Source organism: Argentina silus, assembly GCF_951799395.1.
Source record: "Argentina silus genome assembly, chromosome: X".
Taxonomy (NCBI): Eukaryota; Metazoa; Chordata; class Actinopteri; order Argentiniformes; family Argentinidae; genus Argentina; species Argentina silus.
Window position 1 is genome coordinate 34,639,288 of NC_139653.1, and position 20,397 is coordinate 34,659,684.

The following is a 20,397-nucleotide window of genomic DNA, read 5'->3' on the forward strand; positions in this document are numbered from 1 at the left end:
GCCAGTGTCCCTCTCCTCCCATCGTCCCACCCCTCTCAATCCAGTGTCCCACCCCTCTGCCCGCAGCTATACCCCTCTCCTCTCAGTGTCCCACTCTCCCACCCCTTCCTTTCCCTCTCCCACCCCATCCTCCCAGTGTCCCACCGCTCTCCTCACCAGTCTTGTCAGAGTTGCAGAGTAGGGTCTCTTTCTCCGCCCTCAGTCCAGGACTGGGCCCGTGCTTCATCCAAGTAGCGATGGTGAACTGGTCCGTCAGGTTCTGTGGTACCACCTGGTCCGGTATTTTAGCTGCCTGCCGCCCATCAAACCGGAAGATCAGGTCACTGTCCCGCCCACTGTCTGTTATTAGAGACGACGTCCAATTGGTGGAGGCACTGGGGGCGGGGAGGAGGTCGGTGCTGCCCGAAGAGGCCCCTGGGTAATGGCCATTGGGAAGAGTTATAGAGCACAACAACAGATTGTCAATACTAATCAACACAGATATAGACTGGAAAAGACTAATCTTGGCTTTGATCAGTTATGAGTATGCCAGATGGCAAGCTTAATATTTAGTCAATGGGCAGAGATTGATAGTGGACATGGGTATTGATTCATGCCAAATAAAACTGACTCTCATAAGGCAGTGATATGAGTCATAATAACGCATGCATTGCATACAGCACGTACTGCTAACATCAACACTAACTCTGTGGAAACTGAGACATGGGCAATGGCGTAGATTGAATACGATGGTAACGGAGGGAGATAGAAGATGTCTGTAATGCTTATCTTAGGGTGAAGAACAAGTGATAATTCCCCACGCAGACAGCCAAATCAAACAAGCTGTGGACGGAGACGGCGCTGTTTTGTGATCCTTTCACAGGAAAAACAAACCGATCTGTCACACCTCAGATTAAATCGATTTAGCATCTCCCCTTTCTTTCTCTCTCCCCTCCCTCTATATCTCGCTCTCTGGGGCTCAGGTATACTGTCCTGAGTAGATGGAGGGTCTGCATGCTTAACTATTGGCCAGGCCAGGCTAACATAGCCATTTGGAAGAGCACGAAGATTATAGATTATATTGCTTTTGTGCTAGCACATCCCCACCCCTCTCTCTATCTCTCTCATCTGTGTTTCCCATGCCCACTCCATCATTCTCTACACTCAATTATCTTGACATTATTTTCTCTTGAAAGATTTCTAGTTGTCAGTATCTTCTTGACAAACATTATTCTCGCCTTGTCAGGTGCTCCTCAGAAGAGAGGACATAAGTAACTTATAAGTAAACTATATCCCCATTGACTTACACCCTCTTTAACACTAGTCATCACTACGGAGGTCAAAGCGCACAATGTGACTTTAATAAATGTCCCCTCCTTCCCTGACTTTTCCTAAAAAATGTTTAGCATAATAGCATTTAAAAATCACATCAATGGAAGCATGTTAATGACCAGGGCCTGGGGCTCAGGCTGGACATCGGTCTGAGGCTCAGGCCAAAACCACTCTTGCTCTGGTAGCCGGTTTGTGGCTAGGGCTTGGGCTTGAAGTCGATGCACAGCTTTGTCAGGTTCTCCCTTTGTCTTGATGGGCCTCTGCAGCAGACAGCAGCCTTCGCGTATGCACCAGTCTCATTCCTGTTGGCTCAGGCGGGTGCGGCCCAGCTGCATGGGCTCCCCAGGGCTTGGCTTAGGGGGCTTGGGGTGCTTGGGAAACCAGGGGACTGGCTCAGGGGCTCGGGATGCTCAGGTTCACGGAGCTGGTTCACTGGGGGATCTCCGCCGACAATTGACGCACTGCTGCCTCTGTTATTTGTTGTGAGTTGTTTTTGTTGTCGCTCCAGCAGTAATCCTTGGTGGGAAACGCTCCTGAGCCAGTCGATTTCCGCTGGGTCCATGTTTATTTGCTTGCTGTGGTAGTTGTGTAGGGCAGGACCCAGGCACAGAGATGAGGCAACAAGGAAATGCTGGTTCAAGTTTAAATAGGCCACTTTACTTGAGAGTATCCACAGTAACGTACAAAGGGTCGAGGAACACTTGAGAAAACGACAAAACTAAACTAAAGAAGAGCTCAACAAGCTAGAACACGTGGTAAGCGTTTTCCAAGCAAAGAAAAAGAACACAGAAAACACACCTCTTAAAGAGAGGTCCTAATCAGTTGGAACAAAATCCACCTGTCGTCCATTAGTCTCTGGGGGCGATCTCTGCCGCCCTCTGATGGCCATACAGAACCATGACAGTAATGGCGATATCAGCAATAAAGCAGACAGACAATAACAGTTATTTGCATGATCAAAGCGATTACATGTGAATAGAAGCCCGCGCAGCGCGCACCTAGTCTGAGAGGAACAGACCCTTCATCACACCTGTATGTCGAAACGCAGGCTTATTAGGTCTACATTTGTTTTACTTAAGCCATAATATACACTCACCAGCCACTTTATTAGGTACACCTGTTCAACTGCTCCTTAACGCAAATATCTAATATGCCAATCACATGGCAGCAACTCAATGCATTTAGGCATGTAGACATGGTCAAGACGACCTGCTGAAGTTCAAACCAAGCATCAGAATGGGGAAGAAAGGTGATTTAAGTGACTTTGAACGTGGCATAGTTGTTGGTGCCAGACGGGCTGGCCTGAGTATTTCAGAAACTGCTGATCTACTGGGATTTTCACACACAACCATCTCTAGGGTTTATAGAGAATGGTCCGAAAAAGAGAAAATATCCAGTGAGCGGCAGTTCTCTGGGCGAAAATGCCTTGTTTATGCCAGAGGTCAGAGGAGAATGGCCAGACTGGTTCGAGATAATAGAAAGGCAACAGTAACTCAAATAACCACTCGTTACAACCAAGGTATGCAGAAGACCATCTCTGAACGCACAACACGTCGAACCTTGAAGCAGATCGGCTACAGAAGCAGAAGACCACACCGGGTGCCACTCCTGTCAACTAAGAACAGGAAACTGAGGCTACAATTCGCACGGGCTCATCAAAATTGGACAATAGAAGATTGGAAAAACGTTGCCTGGTCTGATGAGTCTTGGTTTCTGCTGCGACATTCAGATGGTAGGGTCAGAATTTGGCGTAAACAACATGAAAGCATGGATCCATACTGCCTTGTATCAACGGTTCAGGCTGGTGGTGGTGGTGTAATGGTGTGGGGTATATTTTCTTGGCACACTTTGGGCTCCTTAGTACCAATTGAGCATCTTTTAAAATGCCACAGCCTACCTGAGTATTGTTGCTGACCATGTCCATCCCTTTATGACCACAGTGTACCCATCTTCTGATGGCTACTTCCAGCAGGATAACGCGCCATGTCACAAAGCTCAAATCATCTCAAACTGGTTTCTTGAACATGACAATGAGTACACTGCACTCCAATGGCCTCCACAGTCACCAGATCTCAATCCAATAGAGCACCTTTGGGATGTGGTGGAATGGGAGATTCACATCATGGATGTGAAGCCAACAAATCTGCAGCAACTGCGTGATGCTATCATGTCAATACGGACCAAAATCTCTGAGGAATGTTTCCAGCACCTTGTTGAATCTATGCCACAAAGAATTAAGGCAGTTCTGAAGGCAAAAGGGGGTCCAACCCGGTGCTAGCAAGGTGTACCTAATAAAGTGGCCGGTGCGGTATTCTAATAATTCTTAAGTTCTGACTAAACACAACCAGTGCATTATTTTTTGCATGGTATTGACCTAATTCAATGATTACACTGTTACACTAATGGAGGTGTCCAGATGTCACTGTGTACTTTGGTTAGTAATTAGGGCCCGGGGCCCACTTTAACATAGTAACTAGTGCCTTATTACTCATGTATAACACACTGATAAATGTCCTATTTATTAGGACGTCAATGCCGAACAGGAACCATGTTGATGCAATACTACTACACACTACTAAACTGTGCAACCCCACAATGTCTCCCCATCCCCCTCCCAACAACAGAAATATGCATCAATTCATTTCTGCTAATAACAAAGCATTAGCACAATTATGATGATGTTCTTCTATAAAGGCCTGTTTTTCTCCGCCTGGTATTCATGGCTGTATAGGCATTCTGACTTGCAGTAATTAGATTCTGGGAGTAAACAAATGTGCCTTAGCTCTCCACAGCCTGAGTTGAGCATTCTGTTTGCCAACGTCATCCTACATTATCTCAAATTGATTGTGCTTTAAAAAAGCAATTACAATGTATTCTATTTGGTATCAGATAATGATTATGGAGGCTTTGAAAGGGCTCTTTAGTGGTAAACCATGCATAGACAGGAACTGGGGAGGGAAAGGGAGTTATGCATTCAGATGAGGCTCTGAAAAGGCATTGAAGGCCGTTAGTCAAAGACGATAACTGAAACAACCCCCCCACCCCCCAACCGCCCACCCACTGTGTGCAGTCAGAGAGCGGTAGCAGTCCGTTGTTTGTCGTGCTCTCAGTACAAACACTGCTGAGACTCTCTCATCAGTCACTGAGGACACAGCCAGCTGCATCTGGACCAGCTAATGCCCTCACTCTGTCACATCATTAGCAGCACAGCCCAAAGTCTGCATTCTGCTGCTGCCTTCATTTAATACACAGCTTACCAAGAGACAAGACAAGATGAGAAAGAGAGAGAGAGAGAGAGAGAGAGAGAGAGAGAGAGCAACACAGACAGTCTTAGGGCCACACCAAACAGGGCCACATCAAACTATCAGAAAACGGATAAAAACATTTCCGTATGAGATCACTATTGATTTGATTAGTGGAATTCGGGCATAAGAAAACATATGAAATGGATATGGACAGACCCTAGTCATCTCTGTTGTCTGTTGGCTCAATCTATAATAAACAGATAGCATAATTTGGTCTGGTCAGGGCCTCAGTTATTGTTTTCAAGAGCGTAGGAGACCCAAGGCAGCGTCTGACGCTGGACGTTGCAGTTTGGATTACTGATGACTGACTGTCATCAATAAACTGATCAATATTTTTGGAATTACATTTCTCAATCCTATAGCCCAGGTCAAATATATCTAGTCTATCTATCTTTGGTCAGTTGAAAAATATATTTTGTTTGATTTGAATACCTAATGCAGGACAACTACTTTTGCCCATAATACTATACATCTAAGCAAAAAATGTCATCATAAGAGGTCTACAGAGATAGGATATATCCCACAGAGAACTTACCACAGAGTTTTTGCAGGGACTTCTCAGAGTAGGTCTCACGGTCACAGCCCTTCCCAATATGGCTGGTCTGCAGCTCTACTGTGGTCCTCACTGATGACAATGGCCCGCCACATGTCTCCAGTTGCATCTTGGGAAATAGCTGCTTGCTGCCTGTGCCAGGCTCATAGTCTACTCGTTTGTTCCAACCTGGCAGAAACACACACAGACATGATTGTTTGGGATGGTAGATTGTGAGATGATGTGAGACTGTGCTTGCAGTACTTAATGTAGAACAAAGGGTGAATATGGTGTACAAGGTATCTTCTACGTATAATAGGTTATGAATTATCAATTTGTTTATGATTTGTCTGCTTTTATTCCAATCAAACAGTAAAGTACCAAGTAAACAGTAAAGGCAGGGCACCACTAAAGATTTGATGAGATTAATTATCCTTACATTTACTTTACCTATATTTACCAATATCAAGTTTCTATTCTCTGAAGGTAGCGGATTCTATGTTTTCATGGATGCAAACGTTCACACACAGCACCCGAACACCGAGATCAAAACACAAAGAAAGCTTTGTTTTCTAACTTAACAGTAATATAAAAAAGCACAAACAAATGAGGTAAGAAATTACTGAAGGAAATTAGGGGGTTTCAATAACTGGGAAGATAGTACAGGTGGTACAACAATGCTGACGAATGGGTTTGGCGCACCATACACATCTGTTAACAATGAATCAGTCGTTGGAATATTGTATCAAATGAATCAATAGCTAGACAATTGTATCATATGTGGTAGCTATGCAGTGTCTGAAACATAGCACGACAGTGACCGACAGATTCTCAAACGGGGTTTGACAAACTCACTCTTCAGACCACGTGGCTAACTGGCGGCAGATTTGATAATTGGATAGCAAGACCATAGTCAACACAACACAAAATTACACTAGCACACATTGCCTTGTACAAAAGATAGAATGAACCCGGATAATTACTTTGAGGTGACTTGAGCTTTGGTCGTTTGAAGAACGCAGAGTCCTGTCCACCGACACTCTCAAGATGAATGCTCAGCAAGCGGACTCCGGCAAGAGGTAGGTTCGGTCGTTCCAATCATGTTGGTTAGTTAGCTGGTTCAGAGTTCGTATCGTAAAGGTAATAGTCAGCTTTGTGCTAGCATTTAGCTGGAGGAAATCCTAACTTTCCAAACGGGTTAGACACGTGGCAGTCGGAGATCCTTTGTTCCAGGTGTGATAAACAGGGAGGAGGGTGAGTGGCTTAAGCCCTGCTGCGCCGCCTGGGCCAGTCGACAACTGGTCGCAATGTCGACACGATTGTTTCGTGATGACATGGGTTTATAGTATTACTAGAAATCCCAACTGTGGACATTGAAACGGGCTTGTTCACGAGGCTCGAAGCACCGGACTTTTAACACTAGCTGGCCACTAATGAAAGCCAAGTGCCTGAGCTGAATGTCAGGTCATCAGCAACATAGTTTGAGTAAATAAACCTACCTGCCTAAAGAACTAGCCAGCTAACTGTAAAGTACATATTTTGGTATCTGTTTGAGTACGCCATAATAGTTTGTATCATTTATTTGAAAATGCACAGCACTCTCTTTTTGTAAAGTGGCACAGTAGCCTGCTCTCCGCTGGCAAGACAGCTGTCTAATAACACATTGTATGTCTTTGTATGATCAATTATCTAACCTGTGTTAGGACCAAGCTCAAATCATTTTGTTCCTTTTATTTGTTTGGCTCAAATAGTTAGTGCCCTCTCAGGAATCTCATGTGCCGTCTTAGTAACTTTCCCCTGGCACCGCATATCGCCTGGTAGGACCTCCACAACCATGAGAGAGCCAATTTCAGAGTTTTATATTATCAATAAAATATCTAATACTGTGACTCAATCTACTGTATGCTAAAGCATGTATCTTAGCACATTAAATCACTTGGTCTCTCAGCATGGTGCCTGGTTTTGCAGTCAGGCTCTCAGTGTGTAGTGTTTTTTATTAATGTACGGTGCTGTCTTTAGTGTGTTGTGTGCATGGTTGTGTGAGTTTATTCAGTGTGTGCAACTGTTTGGTCTGTGTATGTGTATTCTGCTGTGTGTGTGTGTGTGTGTGGCATGGCGAGTGGCCTGTTAGCCCAAGTGTTGTTATGTTGTGCTTGGCTGACCGCAGGCAGAGGCTGAACATTAACCTGAGCTGAAGGCACACTGACTGGATAAGAAGGGAAACAGCTCGCCGTTGTTTATTGGGCCGTTAAATCTGTCATGTTCAGTTCCTCACACACACTCTCCTGGTGCTCATTTACCCAAACACACAGCAACACATCTGTTTTTGTTCTTGTTTTACCTCAGCGAGGAAGGCATTGCTGTGGGCTAGAGGGTTTTTTGTTAAGACTTGATCCAACAGGAGACCACCCAGACACTACTGAATGCGCCCCAAACACTGATGCATACACATGAACAGACATGCATACATTCTCTTTCTGTCACTCACACAAACATCGTACACCCAAACACACACAATAAACTCACATACGCATACACACATGCACACACACAAACACACCTGAGAGATGCACTGTTGTGTTTAACAGTAGTCCACCTGCTGCTCTCTCTCTCTCTCTTTCTGCAAACACAGCCAAACTGTGCCGTTCTTTGTCTCATATTTCCTGTTGCCTCTCTGAAATTGAGTTTATTCTTCCGTTCTTTTAGTTTTTCTTTTTCTATTTCAGTGCTCAGTTGTTTTGCTATGCTGAGTATATGATACAGCACATTTTGGATTCAATTTTGAAAGTCTGAACTAGTGCTGTGGTAATCAGAATCAGAATTATTTTATTTGGCCAAGTATATTTGCACATACAGGAGATTGACTCGGTGAGGTTGGTGCATGGGACATAAAAAACTATATATATAAAAAAAATATATATATATGCAAAATATTACATAAATAAATAACAAAATAGCAAGAACAAATTTACAAAAATAGAACAATAAAATAATACATTTTGTAGGCTGTGCAAGGCTTAAGTGGCAATGAGGTTAGAGGCTGTGAAGTGGGTATGGGGCATGTACACCTATAAATTAGAATAATTTTAAATAAATATAAAGCGGAAGTCCCAGAGTCAGTGAGAGGCAGCTTGTTCGTGAGCTCCACTGCCATGGGGAAGAAACTGTGGTGCAAGGTTTTGGTCTTGATAGACCGGAAACTTTTGCCAGATGGAAGTCTATATAAGAGGTGGTGACCAGGATGGGAAAGATCAGCAATGATCGTTCCTGCTCTCTTACTGGTCTTGGAGTGGAACAGGTCCAGGAGAGATGGCAGGTTGCAGCTGATGACCTTCTCGATTGACCGAATGGTCCGCTGCAGTCTGCCTTTGTCCTTGGCAGTGGAGGCAGCGAACTAGATGGTGATCGATGAGCTGAGGATGGACTCAATGATGATCGAGTTCTACATGGCCATCACTTTCTGCGGCATGTTGAATTTCTTCAGCTGCCGCAGGAAGAACATCCTCTGCTGGGCCTTCTTGATGGTGGAGGTGATGTTCTCCACCCACCTGAGGTCCTGTGAAATTATTGTCCCCAGGAATCTGAATGACTCCACCATGGGGAGTCACACATGATGAAGGGGGCAGTTGAGGCTGGGCTTCTCCTGAAGTCTACTACCATCTCTACAGTTTTAAGGGCGTTCAGATCCAAGTTGTTCTGGCTGCACCAGGAAGCCAGGCTGTCAACTTCCTTTCTGTAGGCGGACTCATCCCCATTGGAGATTAATCCAATGAGGGTTGTGTCATCTGTGAACTTCAGGAGTTTGACAGAAGGGTGGCTAGAGGTGCAGCTGTTGGTGTAGAGGGAGAAGAGTAGAGGAGAGAGCATACAGCCTTGTGGGGCTCCAGTGCTGATGGTCCGGGGCTCCGAGACAAGCTTGCCCAGCCGCACGTGCTGCTTCCTGTCTGTCAGGAAGTCAGTGATCCACCTGCAGGTGGGCTCAGGCATGCTCAGCTGGGATAGCTTGTCCTGGAGAAGAGCTGGGGCGATGGTGTTGAATGCGGAGCTGAAGTCCATAAACAGGATCCTGGCGTAAGTGCCGAGGGAGTCTCGGTGCTGGAGGATGAAGTGGAGTCCCATGTTGACTGTGTCGTCTATAGACCTGCTGGCTCGAGGAGGGGGTTGGTGATGGCCTTGAGGTGGGTGAGCACAAGGCGCTCAAAGGTCTTCATTACCACAGAGGTCAGGGCGACTGGTCATTAAGGTCTGTGATCCTCGGCTTTTTGGGAAGGGGGATGATGGTGGATGTTTTGAAGCAGGCAGGTACCATGATTTCAACCAGTGAGGTGGTTAATCTCCTTGCCAAATGTGTACTTAGCCAGTCTAAACCTTTCCTTGTCTCCACTCCTGAAAGCCTTCTCCTTCTCCAAATGAAGCTGTTTGAGTCTTGTTGTGAACTGGGGCTTGTCATTGTTGTAACTCACCCTGGTGTGTGTTGGAATACATCTGTCCTCACAGAAGCTGATGTATGACGTCACAGACTCTGTGTATTCGTCCAGGCTGTTGGAAGCAGTCTTAAAAATGTCCCAGTCTGTGGTATCTAGGCAGTCATGCAGCTCCTCCACTGCTTCTCTGTTGCTCCAGTTGTTAGATCTCCGCACAGCAGGTTTAGAAAGTTTTAGTTTCTGCCTGTATGCCGGGATCAGATGAATAAGAGCGTGGTCCGATAGTCCCAGTCCTATGATGCTTGGTGTACCACCATCCAAGACCAGGGGGAAAATGACCTGGTCTGGAACATGGCCTTTACAGTTGGGAGCTAAGACTGCATAGCTGAAGCACTGAGGAGGGGAGGGTCCAGGAGGAGTTTAGAGGTGGATGCATGGGTCAAGGGTGTAAGTAATAAGAATAAAGTAATTCTTCCTTCTTCTAGCATTGTGACTGCCAATGCCCCCTGGTCCTAGAATAGATTTGTTTTTCATATGATGACTGATGTATAGATGATTCACTTACTTTAGACAAATGTACTTTGTCGCTTTGGATAAAGGCATCTGCTAAATGTCTAAAATGTAAAATGGAGAATATGAGGGCGTTAAAGGCACCATCTGGGTTTTTGAATCTCTTCAATCATATGGCTTCCTTATTTGGAGGTTTCAGAGTATACCTGGTTAATGCATGTACTCGTTATATTTCATGGGGACATATGAAGTTGGGCATTTGAAGTTGGGTACCCTGAAATAGTGGGACTATGCATAAAAAGTGTTGTAATTTATGAATGGTGAAACCAATATGTACAACAATTTGATTTCAAATCCAAACTTTTGGAGTGTAGAGCCAAAAGAAGAAAAAATGCTTCACTGTCCCATTACTTACACCGGGAACTGTAAATGCTCATATACAGGCTGATATTCTCATACAATCTGATAGAAACTGCCATAGCCTAATGGAGGCAGTGGTTCAGATGGCCCTGCAGGGATGCTGTGTGCCTGAGCTGTTCCATTTGTGTACCTGCTAAATCATTTACTCCTATTCATGAGCCGCAGCAGGGCGTGTGCGCAAACACACCCACACACACAAACGAACACAAACAAACACACACACACACCCACACACACACACACAGAGAACAGCAGTGTTAACAGTGGTATGAGTTGGCTAAAATAGGAAGCTATTCCATATTTTCCTTCACACAGTATGCAAAGCAGAAAGCACACAGCAGGGCTTAAGTTTCTTCTTTGTTAATATAAAAGGAGGTGTGTCTGTGTGTTTCTCCAAATCCTGAAAAAGGTGTTATTCCGATAGGTGGGGCTGTCATCACCAGCTGCAGTAGAGGCACCGAGCAGATGTTCACTTTGGGCTCTTTTACATCCTCCCCTAGATGGTATACACTGACTCCCTCCTTTCTGCTCTCCATGGATATCACTCCAAACACACAACAGCACCACAACTCTGCTTCCTACCACCTATCTCTGAGTGAGAGAGAGAGAATAAAAGGCAGTACAGTCTATTATTCAGTCCCTGAGAATAGAGGTGTGTGTGTTCTGATGGTGTATCTAAGAATGTCGAGGGCCATCATTATAGTGAGCCTCCCCAAACTAGTCCACCCATCAGTAGGAGAGTATTTCCAAAAAGAGCACTCCCCCTCTTCCCACTCCTTCCTCCCTCTCTCCACTCTTGCTTCTCCCCTCCTCCACTGCTCTGACTGACTCCCTTTGCCTCACTCTGACTCTCCCAGTCTCTCTGACTCCCTCCAACTCCGTCTGACCCTCTCCACTGTCTTTAGCCTTCCACTTTGATGCTTTCATTTCACTAGTGATATTGTTTTTGAAAGTGTCCTCTTTTATGTTTAGTGAGTGGATGGATGCCTCTTTGCATTGGTTGCATGACAAAGAGCTATAAGTGGAAATCTGGGCTTCTAGCCACATTGGGCCCTGGAAACTAAACCTTGTGAAAGACTGAAGCCAGTGAAAATGACTGACCATTTAATGTCTCAAAATGGTGGCTAAGGAATAACTGAACAGTTAGTGTGTTAAAGGTTCTGTTGTGCACTTGTTCAAGTATTACATCTGAATCCTTTGTATGTGAGGTACAGAGGCAGAAACGGCATCTATACCTTTAACCACTTTTAAGAATAGGTAATTAGAGACAAGGTTTGAAAAGATATTACCATCCTTATTATCAAAACTCAATGGGCACAAGGACAAAAGTAGAGTCTGACAACTTTCAGCCCTTCACATGACCTTATTCTCTCTCTCTCACTCACTAATAATTATCTTTCTCTGACTAATAATTCAGCTTGACTCAGGAGTACCACTCCAGTAGAAACTCTAATCTCAACATAGAAAAGACTCCAATCTACAGCTGGGGGTTGAATTCTGGGAATGTAATCACTGTTAGGGCAAGGTGTGTGTGTGTGTGTGTGTGTGTGTGTGTGTGTGTGTGTGTGTGTGTGTGTGTGTGTGTGTGTGTGTGTGTGTGTGTGTGTGTGTGTGTGTGTGTGTGTGTGTGTGTGTGTGTGTGTGTGTGTGTGTGTGTGTGTGTGCGCATCTAATCACTCTCTTCTTTTCTAACATTGCCTTTCCACCATGAAATAAATGAGTGTGTCCGAGGATCAACCTTCCTTCCATCCCTCCTTCCCTCCCTCCGTAATCCATCATGGTCCACCCCCCTTTCCTCTGGGAGCTGGTGAGTCTTACTGTACTCTACTGTAGCAGACAGCCTTTGTCTCTTTTAGTGAGTCCTCACACTATCAGAGGGTAGAGGTGGGGAAGGAGGGTTGGAAGAATTCAATCAGGGAGTGTTTGAAATGGGAGGAGAGTTGATAGAGGGTCAGTTCAGAGGAGGGGCAGAGAGTGTGTCTGGTGTTAGTGATTACTACTGAACCCTATCAGACCTCTGGATCAGATCAGGGGAGAGGGGGGGGGGGGGGGGGTAAAGGAGAGGGAACAAAATACTGAGAGAAAGAATGAGAAAGAAGTGAAGAGTGAGAGAAATGAGAAGAGATGCACACAGCACCAGTTAAACAATACAACACAGTGAGCATGGAGAAAGGAGGAGTGCAGAGAAAATAAATGAGGATTTTTTTCTCCTTTCTTTCTTGAATTCATCCTCTTGCTCTTATCAGAGATCAGGCCAATTGGCCGTCGGGCCTCCCAATCTGACAGGCCCTAAGAGGTTTCCGGAAAAGCCTGCCAGACAATACTGTTCTCATCCTCAAGAAAATAAAAAGCCTCCTAGAGTTCCCCTGATAAGATACTTGCTGAGGACTTTTTTCTGCTCACTGTTACTTACTGTATGGAAAGTTTGGTTTGGAGTTTTGGAGTTCCAAAGACACCAGGTATTATCACCGAAAAGATGTGAATAATAACCAAACAAACTAGTTCTCACAGTCAATTATAACTGTGTAAATGTACATTTTTTTACATGCTTCATCATGACTATGTTTTGTTTTGTTTATAATCTCAAAGTGTTGGATAATAAAGTACAAGAGAGGAGAAAGCATAGTAAGAGAGAGATAATGAAACAAGATGAAATTACAAATCAAAATCCCAAGACTCCAGTGGTTTTTCAAGAGCGTTAGGAACAGCAATTAACCAACAGTATTATCCTAATTTCCTCATCCTGTTCCATCATTGGCTGACTAAATTCTGAACATTATTTCATAGCTTTACATGAACACCGCCATGTTGACAGCCACCACCTCCATAGACATGCCCCATGGTGTCAGGTTTAATTCAGGGGTGGAGAGTTTAATCCTGCTTCAACCGCATGGCTGACGGGTCTGGGAGGCAGCGAGGCTTAGAGCAGCCACAGCAACAAAGGATGAGGATAAACAAAGGGTTATGGATAAATATGCAGATGGGATTTTTCATTAATATGCATCCGTCACTCTGGCCTGTGGTGACAGTACCATCTATCAGTGATGTACAGAGACAGGACATGTGTCATTACTGAGGACAGGTCCAGAATGATAATGATGTGCATACACCCCAAAGGACATTCAGGCTTATTCAGGTTGATTTTTGGAAGAGTTGGACAGGCCCACAACCACATACTACACATACCCACAGAAACATAAATACATCAAACACAGAGGTGAGAGAGATTTCTTCTCACTCCAACACAAGTACGTACGCATGTGAACACACACACACACACACACACACACACACACACACAGAAACACTCCAGAGACGGGGAACGAGAGAGACGGGGAACGAAGAGAGGAGTGAAAGCAGCAGCTGTAATAGAAAACAAAAGTGGTCTGTCTGGAGAGAGATGTGGAGTGACAGAGGACTCACAGTGGAATGGAGACACTCCAATGGGAAAGTGCTACTCTGCCCAAACTCATTCTACTACCACAGTTCGGATGTGTGTGTGTGTGTGTGTGTGTGTGTGTGGGGAGGATGCAAAAAGTTTTAAAAGTCCACAATCCTCCACAATCTCTCCTTGGGGGTAAGGCAAACAGTGAGGGGTGAATTTCTTCCTACAGTATGTCTAAATCCTAACTTGCTAAATATAAAACAGCAAACTGGCTTCAAAGACAGGATTAGCGCTGAGTGGTGGACAGTGGTTAATATCACCCTGTTTACAGTACTTGCCTCTGTGTGTGTGTGTGTGTGTGTGTGTGTGTCAGTTCATAGAAGTTTGGATTGCCTTTCATTCTTGTGAGTGGAGTTTGTTTGTACTGCTGGCTGTGGACACTTGTTTGTTGTCTTATTTTGGGAGTGTTAAGCATGCCTTGTCTTATTTCTGACGTGTTAAGAGCCATTTGCTGTCGCACAATGTTCTGCTGCTAAAGTGCTGGTGATTACAGCTCTACTTGACAGCCCTGTCCCCAAGGAGAGAGAGAGCTGATCCCAGACAGAGAGGGAGACAATGACACACACACACACACACACACACACAGAATAGTTCAGTCACTCATGCTCACCTTGCCAGCCTGGTTTGCAGACAGGTTTAACTTCAATGCTTACTGCCACGCTCTGCGTGGCCCTCTTCTGGCCGCAGTCAAACGCTGTGACCAGGATCTCATACTGCTGCTGCTTATCATAGCTCAGCTTCTCTGTGTTCCTTATGTTACCTGAGAGAGGAGAGATACAGGGGAGAGGTCACTAAAGGTCACAAGGACACAAACTGTTCAAAAACATTAAACACATCTAAAGCATAATAGGGATGTATGGGTTAGGAGGGATATACAGTATATACTCGTCCTTTCTCCACGCTCACGGTGTTGTAGTGTTTAACTGGTGCTGTGTGCATCTCTTCTCATTTATCTCCCTCTTCACTTGTCTTGTTCTTTCTCTCAGTATTTTGTTTCCTCCCCTTTACCCCCCCTCTCTCTTCCTCTCTCTCTGTGTGTGTGTGTGTGTGTGTGTAGTATGTGTGTGTGTGTGTATATATATATATATATATATATATATATATATATATATATATATATATATATATATTCCACACTCCTCAACCCATCTCCTCCCCCTCCTCCCTCCTCCCTGTCTGCGGATGACTTTGTCACCTACTTTGAAAAGAAGGTTGATGACATTAGCAGCTCTTTCCCTCTGCTTCTCACCAACACTGCTACCTTTCCTTCTAAACCCACTGTGCTACACCCGGTCTCTGGTTTATCAGATTTTTCCCCCCTCTCCCCTGATGATGTTCTAAAACTGGTCACATCCAAGCGGGCAACCACCTGCCCCCTCGATCCTATCCTCTCCCCCTTTCTCCAATCCATCTAAAAAGACCTCCTTCCGTTCCTTACCACCTTAATCAATTCCTCTCTATCCACAGGATCTGTCCCATCTGCCTTCAAGACAGCCAGAGTCAAGCCTCTTCTCAAGAAACCAACTCTTGACCCGTCTGCTGTCCATAACTACAGACAGGTATCCCTTCTCTCCTTCATATCTAAAACCCTTGAGCATGCTGTCTCTAACCAACTGTCTAACTACCTCCTTCAGAACAACCTCCTTGACCCTCACCAATCCGGCTTTAAGGCTGGGCACTCTACTGAGACTGCTCTCCTTGCTGTCACGGAGGCCCTCCAATCTGCTCGAGCTTCCTCCCTCTCCTCTGTTCTCATTCTTCTGGACCTGTCCGCTGCATTCGACACAGTAAACCACCCGATCCTTCTCTCCACCCTCTCAGAATTGGGCATCTCTGGCCCTGCACTCTCCTGGTTTGCATCCTACCTGGCCGATCGCTCCTACCAGGTGACATGGAGAGAATCGCTGTCCTCTCCATGAGCCCTCACCACTGGGGTCCCCCAGGGCTCTGTCCTAGGGCTCTTACTGTTCTCCCTCTATACCAAATCTCTTGGCTCGGTAATTTCCTCACATGGTTTCTCCTACCACAGCTACGCAGATGACACTCAACTCTTTCTCTCTTTCCCCCCTTCTGACTCTCAGGTGGCAACACGTGTCTCAATGTGTCTTGTAGACATTTCTGCTTGGATGTCAGCCCACCACCTCAAGCTCAACCTTGACAAGACTGAGCTGCTCTTCCTCCCTGGGAAAGCCTGCCCTCTCCAAGACTTCACAGTAGAGAACTCTACTGTGACCTCCTCCCAGACAGCCAAGAACCTTGGGGTGATCCTTGACAACTACTTATCCTGTGTGGCGAACATGACAGCACGGTCCTGTAGATTTTTCCTCAACAACATCAGAAGGATACGTCCATTCCTCACCAGAGAAGCAGCACAACTTTTGGTCCAAACACTTGGGATCTCTCGCTTTGACTACTGCAACACACTCTTGGCCGGACTCCCCGCCTCCACCATCAGGCCTGAGGCTGATGACAACAGAGCTCTTTCTAACAGGGGCTGGATGCCTGAAGCTTGTTGTATGTGGGCCAGGAGGATGGAGAGAATGCTAAATGCCATTTAGTGGTCCTCAAGTGCTCATTAACAGTTAGAACTGTTGATGTTGAGTTATAACAAGGATTAAAATAGGGCAAGACCTGAGAGCTATCTGACATTTTGGTAAAAAAATTGTTAATGACATAAAGTTGCTCTTTGGGCAGTTGTTCACATGTGGGTAAAGTCACATTTTTGAAACAGTACTTGCGCAGACCCATTTGAACGTGGTCCAAAATCATAAGTCTGGGAACTTCTGGATTTTATGTTACACGTTGAGTTATGAAAGAAAAGCATATTATAAAACCACTCTGATTTCTGTCTCTCTCTGCGAGAGGCAGCCAGAAAAGACAGAAAGACGAAAATCAGTGAGTGCACTCCACTAGAACACCCCTGGGTCGGGTAGGACACTTCATTTTATAAAGCGCTTTCATGGGACTGAAACAGGATTCGTAATTTAATATTTGTTTCAAGGGATCTCATTCCCTGATTGCTAACAATTAAACATAGTCATTACAACCATTAGGAAGCTTTTAGAAAGCTTGAATGTTACTGGACCTTTAATCAATTAAAGTCTCAATAATCGTGAAATTTGATCATGTACTGGATTTTTTTTTTGTACTGGATTTTTCAGAATTTAATGGTCTATCTGCATTTCTAACCCCCTAGAAAATCCCAATTTCAACTGTGCTAGGATTTTGATCTTCTGCATTTTAAGTATCCTTAGGGTGATGGATTGAGCTATAAGAGAGGAATACACTATTTAACAATTATAAGTTATGAGACGTGAAATCACGCATGCACGCACACATGCACACACAATACCATGCAATATTGCAGATGCCTTTCTGCATGACAGAAGCACCAATTCCCCCTCCTTCTATTACATCAACACTCTGTGACAGATGACAACTGTGCAATGCTCTCTCTCTCAGTCTCTTTCTCTATCTCTCTGAGGTGCTCTCATGTTTAACAACCCACTCAGGCCTGTACTCTGTGGTTAATGATGGAACGAGCCCTCTCAGATATAAAGAGAGCACTCTGGCCAGGCCCCATGCATCACTCACTCTGCATGGGCTATAATCGAGCATGCCAAGTGCCAGTCACAGCCCAGACAGTCAGAGACTATGGGCAGCAGTGCATCTGAAGCCTAGGGGAGTCAATACCACCTTGACTCCATGTCAGATTAAGAGAAAGGAGAGAGGATCAATAGAAGATATGGCAGTATGGTCTGAAATTTATCAGATTGTGTGTGTGTGTGTATGTGTATGTGTATGTGTATGTGTATGTGTGTGTGTGTGTGTGTGTGTGTGTGTGTGTGTGAGAGAGAGAGAGAGAGAGAGAGACAGTTTGTGTGAGCGATATCTACAGTGCCTTCGGAAAGTATTCAGACCCCTTCACCTTTTCCACATTTTGTTGTGTTATAGACTCAATTTAAAATGGATTAAATTAAAATAATTTGCCATCAATCTACACACACTACCCCAGAATGACAAAGCGAAAACACGTTTTTTGAAATTTCAGTAAATTTATTAAAATAGAAATACAGAAATAGCTCATGTACATAAGTATTCAGACCCTTTGCTATGACACTCTTAAAATTAGCTAAAATGCAAAAATGTACAACAAATCACTCAATAAGTTGAATTGAGTCCATCTTAATGCAAGGATAATAGTTTGACATGTCATTTTTGCATTTTAGCTAATGTTAGTGTCATAGCAAAGGGCCTGAATACTTATGTACATTTGAATAAATTTACTGACATTTCTAAAAACCTGTTTTCACTTTGGCATTCTGGGGTATTGTGTGTGGATTGATGGCAAATTCTTTTAATTTAACCCATTTTAAATTGAGTCTATAACACAACAAAATGTGGAAAAAGTGAACGGGTCTGAATACTTTCCGAAGGCACTGTATAGAGAGATCTGATTTGGTAAGAGTGATGGCTCTTCTGTCAGTGCCTGTCCTTGTCTCTGATATTTGGAGCTGTGAAGTTCCTCCTATACCAAAGGGATTCCATAATAACAATCACTGATTCTTGAGATAAGGGTCAAAACATGTCCTACATTGAAAAGTGTTCTTTGCGTGAAAAATCAAGAAATTAATAATAATACAAATACTTAAAGTTAAATCTAAAGGACCTGTGTATACTCATGAAATTAATTTCATGTATATTTTTAAATAATTTCATGAGAATTTGTTAAAATGCAGGCTCTTTACTTGGAAAGTACATGTAACTTAACTTAGCAAGAGGTCACAATGTCAAACTGTGAAAAAAGTGTTTAAAAATGCTACAAATGCATAAATATAAATATCAAATTAAATGAATGGTTAAATAAGATATCACACAATACCTAAAGTGAACTTTAAATTATATTTTCTATAAAAAACTGCCCATCAAAGTTCCTTCAACTCTGTTAGATTTTTTTATAATCCTGAATAAATCAGGAAATGTCATGGTCAGCTATAACCCTGAGGACCCCTTTTCCACTTCCTGCTCTAGGTGGATGCAACAGTAGTACACTTGGTCTGGTAGTTTTCAATTTTATGATATTTTAAACGAACAATGTTGTTCACTACAGTGACAGCTTTAACGTGTCATGACTCCAGTATACAAGACATGGTTAAGATGGAAAAACATTCAATTCAACTCCATCAGACGTCAACTCCGTCATGTTCTATGTCTGATGGAGTTGACGTTTAAGCTGACAAGATTGACAAGTGCTCCCAAAAACTCTTTCTATGTAAGGGATAATATAGTGTGGGCAAGTCATTCTTGAGAAAATGACCACACAACAGGGGGGTGCTACGGAGGTGTGGTTCAGGGGAAACCACTTTGTTTATCTTAACATCCACATATGCTAGTTAGCTAACGTCCCTCATCCATCTCCCAATAAAGACAAACTCATATTTATTGCTTTTATCTCTACTGTAGGCAAGCATGGCTAGAATGAAACTGTCAGTGGAAGAGCAAAGAAAGAGAAATAGGGAGTGTCGAGGGAAGAGAAGAGAGAAATTAAACAGTGGAACCCAGACAGCAGAAGTGTGATTCTAAAGAAGGAAAGACAAAGGTGGAAGACAAGGGTTCAAGACAAAAAAGTGAGACAAACAGGGGAATTGGGAGCAAGAGAGCAGAGGCATCAGAGAAGATATTGGAAGGATGCTCAGAAAAGGTCTAGAAAGTGCAGGGCAGTGCAGCAAGTAGACATACCTCCAGATAGTCCACTAGACCAGAGTACCGAAAAGCCAACTACGAGCAGACGTGATCTTGCAAGTGAGAAGGAGAGAAGAAAACTAGGAAAAGGCATTCAAGGGAAATAAAAGGTTTGAAAGAGAAAATTATGAAGATAACGAAACAGCGAAATCGACTGAGAAAGCAAAAATGGCGAAAAAAGAAGGCTCAAATAATTGACAAATCAAATGGCAAACAAAAAAGAAGAGATAAAATGCAAATAGACTCCACAGACAGAAACTGAGAGGATGATATCAGGAAGCCAATTTAGGAATCCTAACATCAAGAGAGCTCTTCTGTTCCACAATGTTCTCTGTCGAGAACTTAACATGAAAAAACAAACTCCTGTGTCACGGGCAACTGACAACTTATCGACAACTGACATTATCAGGCAAGATTCCAAAGAAGTATTGCGTTCTTCATAAGATCCACCAGTTTGGTTTGACTTACAAGTTAGTGAGTGAGAAGAAACAGACAGCACAGAAAAAGGCAACATTTCTCCAGGGTAAAAAAAAAAAAAAAGATTAAGCACCAGCGAATGATTCTGACTGACTCCATGATCAACCTCCAGTGAGTTCATCAACAGGAACCCAAATGTGAATCTCAGTTACTCTTCCTTCTGTGCTCTGTAGCCCTTCTATGTTACAGAACCAAAAGCATCTGATAGGAAGACATGTCCGTGTCAGTATC

General features: G+C 43.9%; 1 protein-coding gene across 1 annotated transcript in view; it reads right to left on the reverse strand.

The window, feature by feature from the left end:
• Positions 1–20,397, reverse strand: part of LOC310822352 (calsyntenin-2-like) — a gene marked incomplete at both ends in the record, with an annotated part of 149,366 nt that overhangs the window by 43,423 nt on the left and 85,546 nt on the right. The window contains 3 exons of the mRNA XM_083694695.1: positions 157–414; positions 5,152–5,337; positions 14,558–14,707. Of these exons, the coding sequence (XP_083550821.1) occupies positions 157–414; positions 5,152–5,337; positions 14,558–14,707 (594 nt within the window). The remainder of the gene's footprint in view (positions 1–156; positions 415–5,151; positions 5,338–14,557; positions 14,708–20,397) is intronic.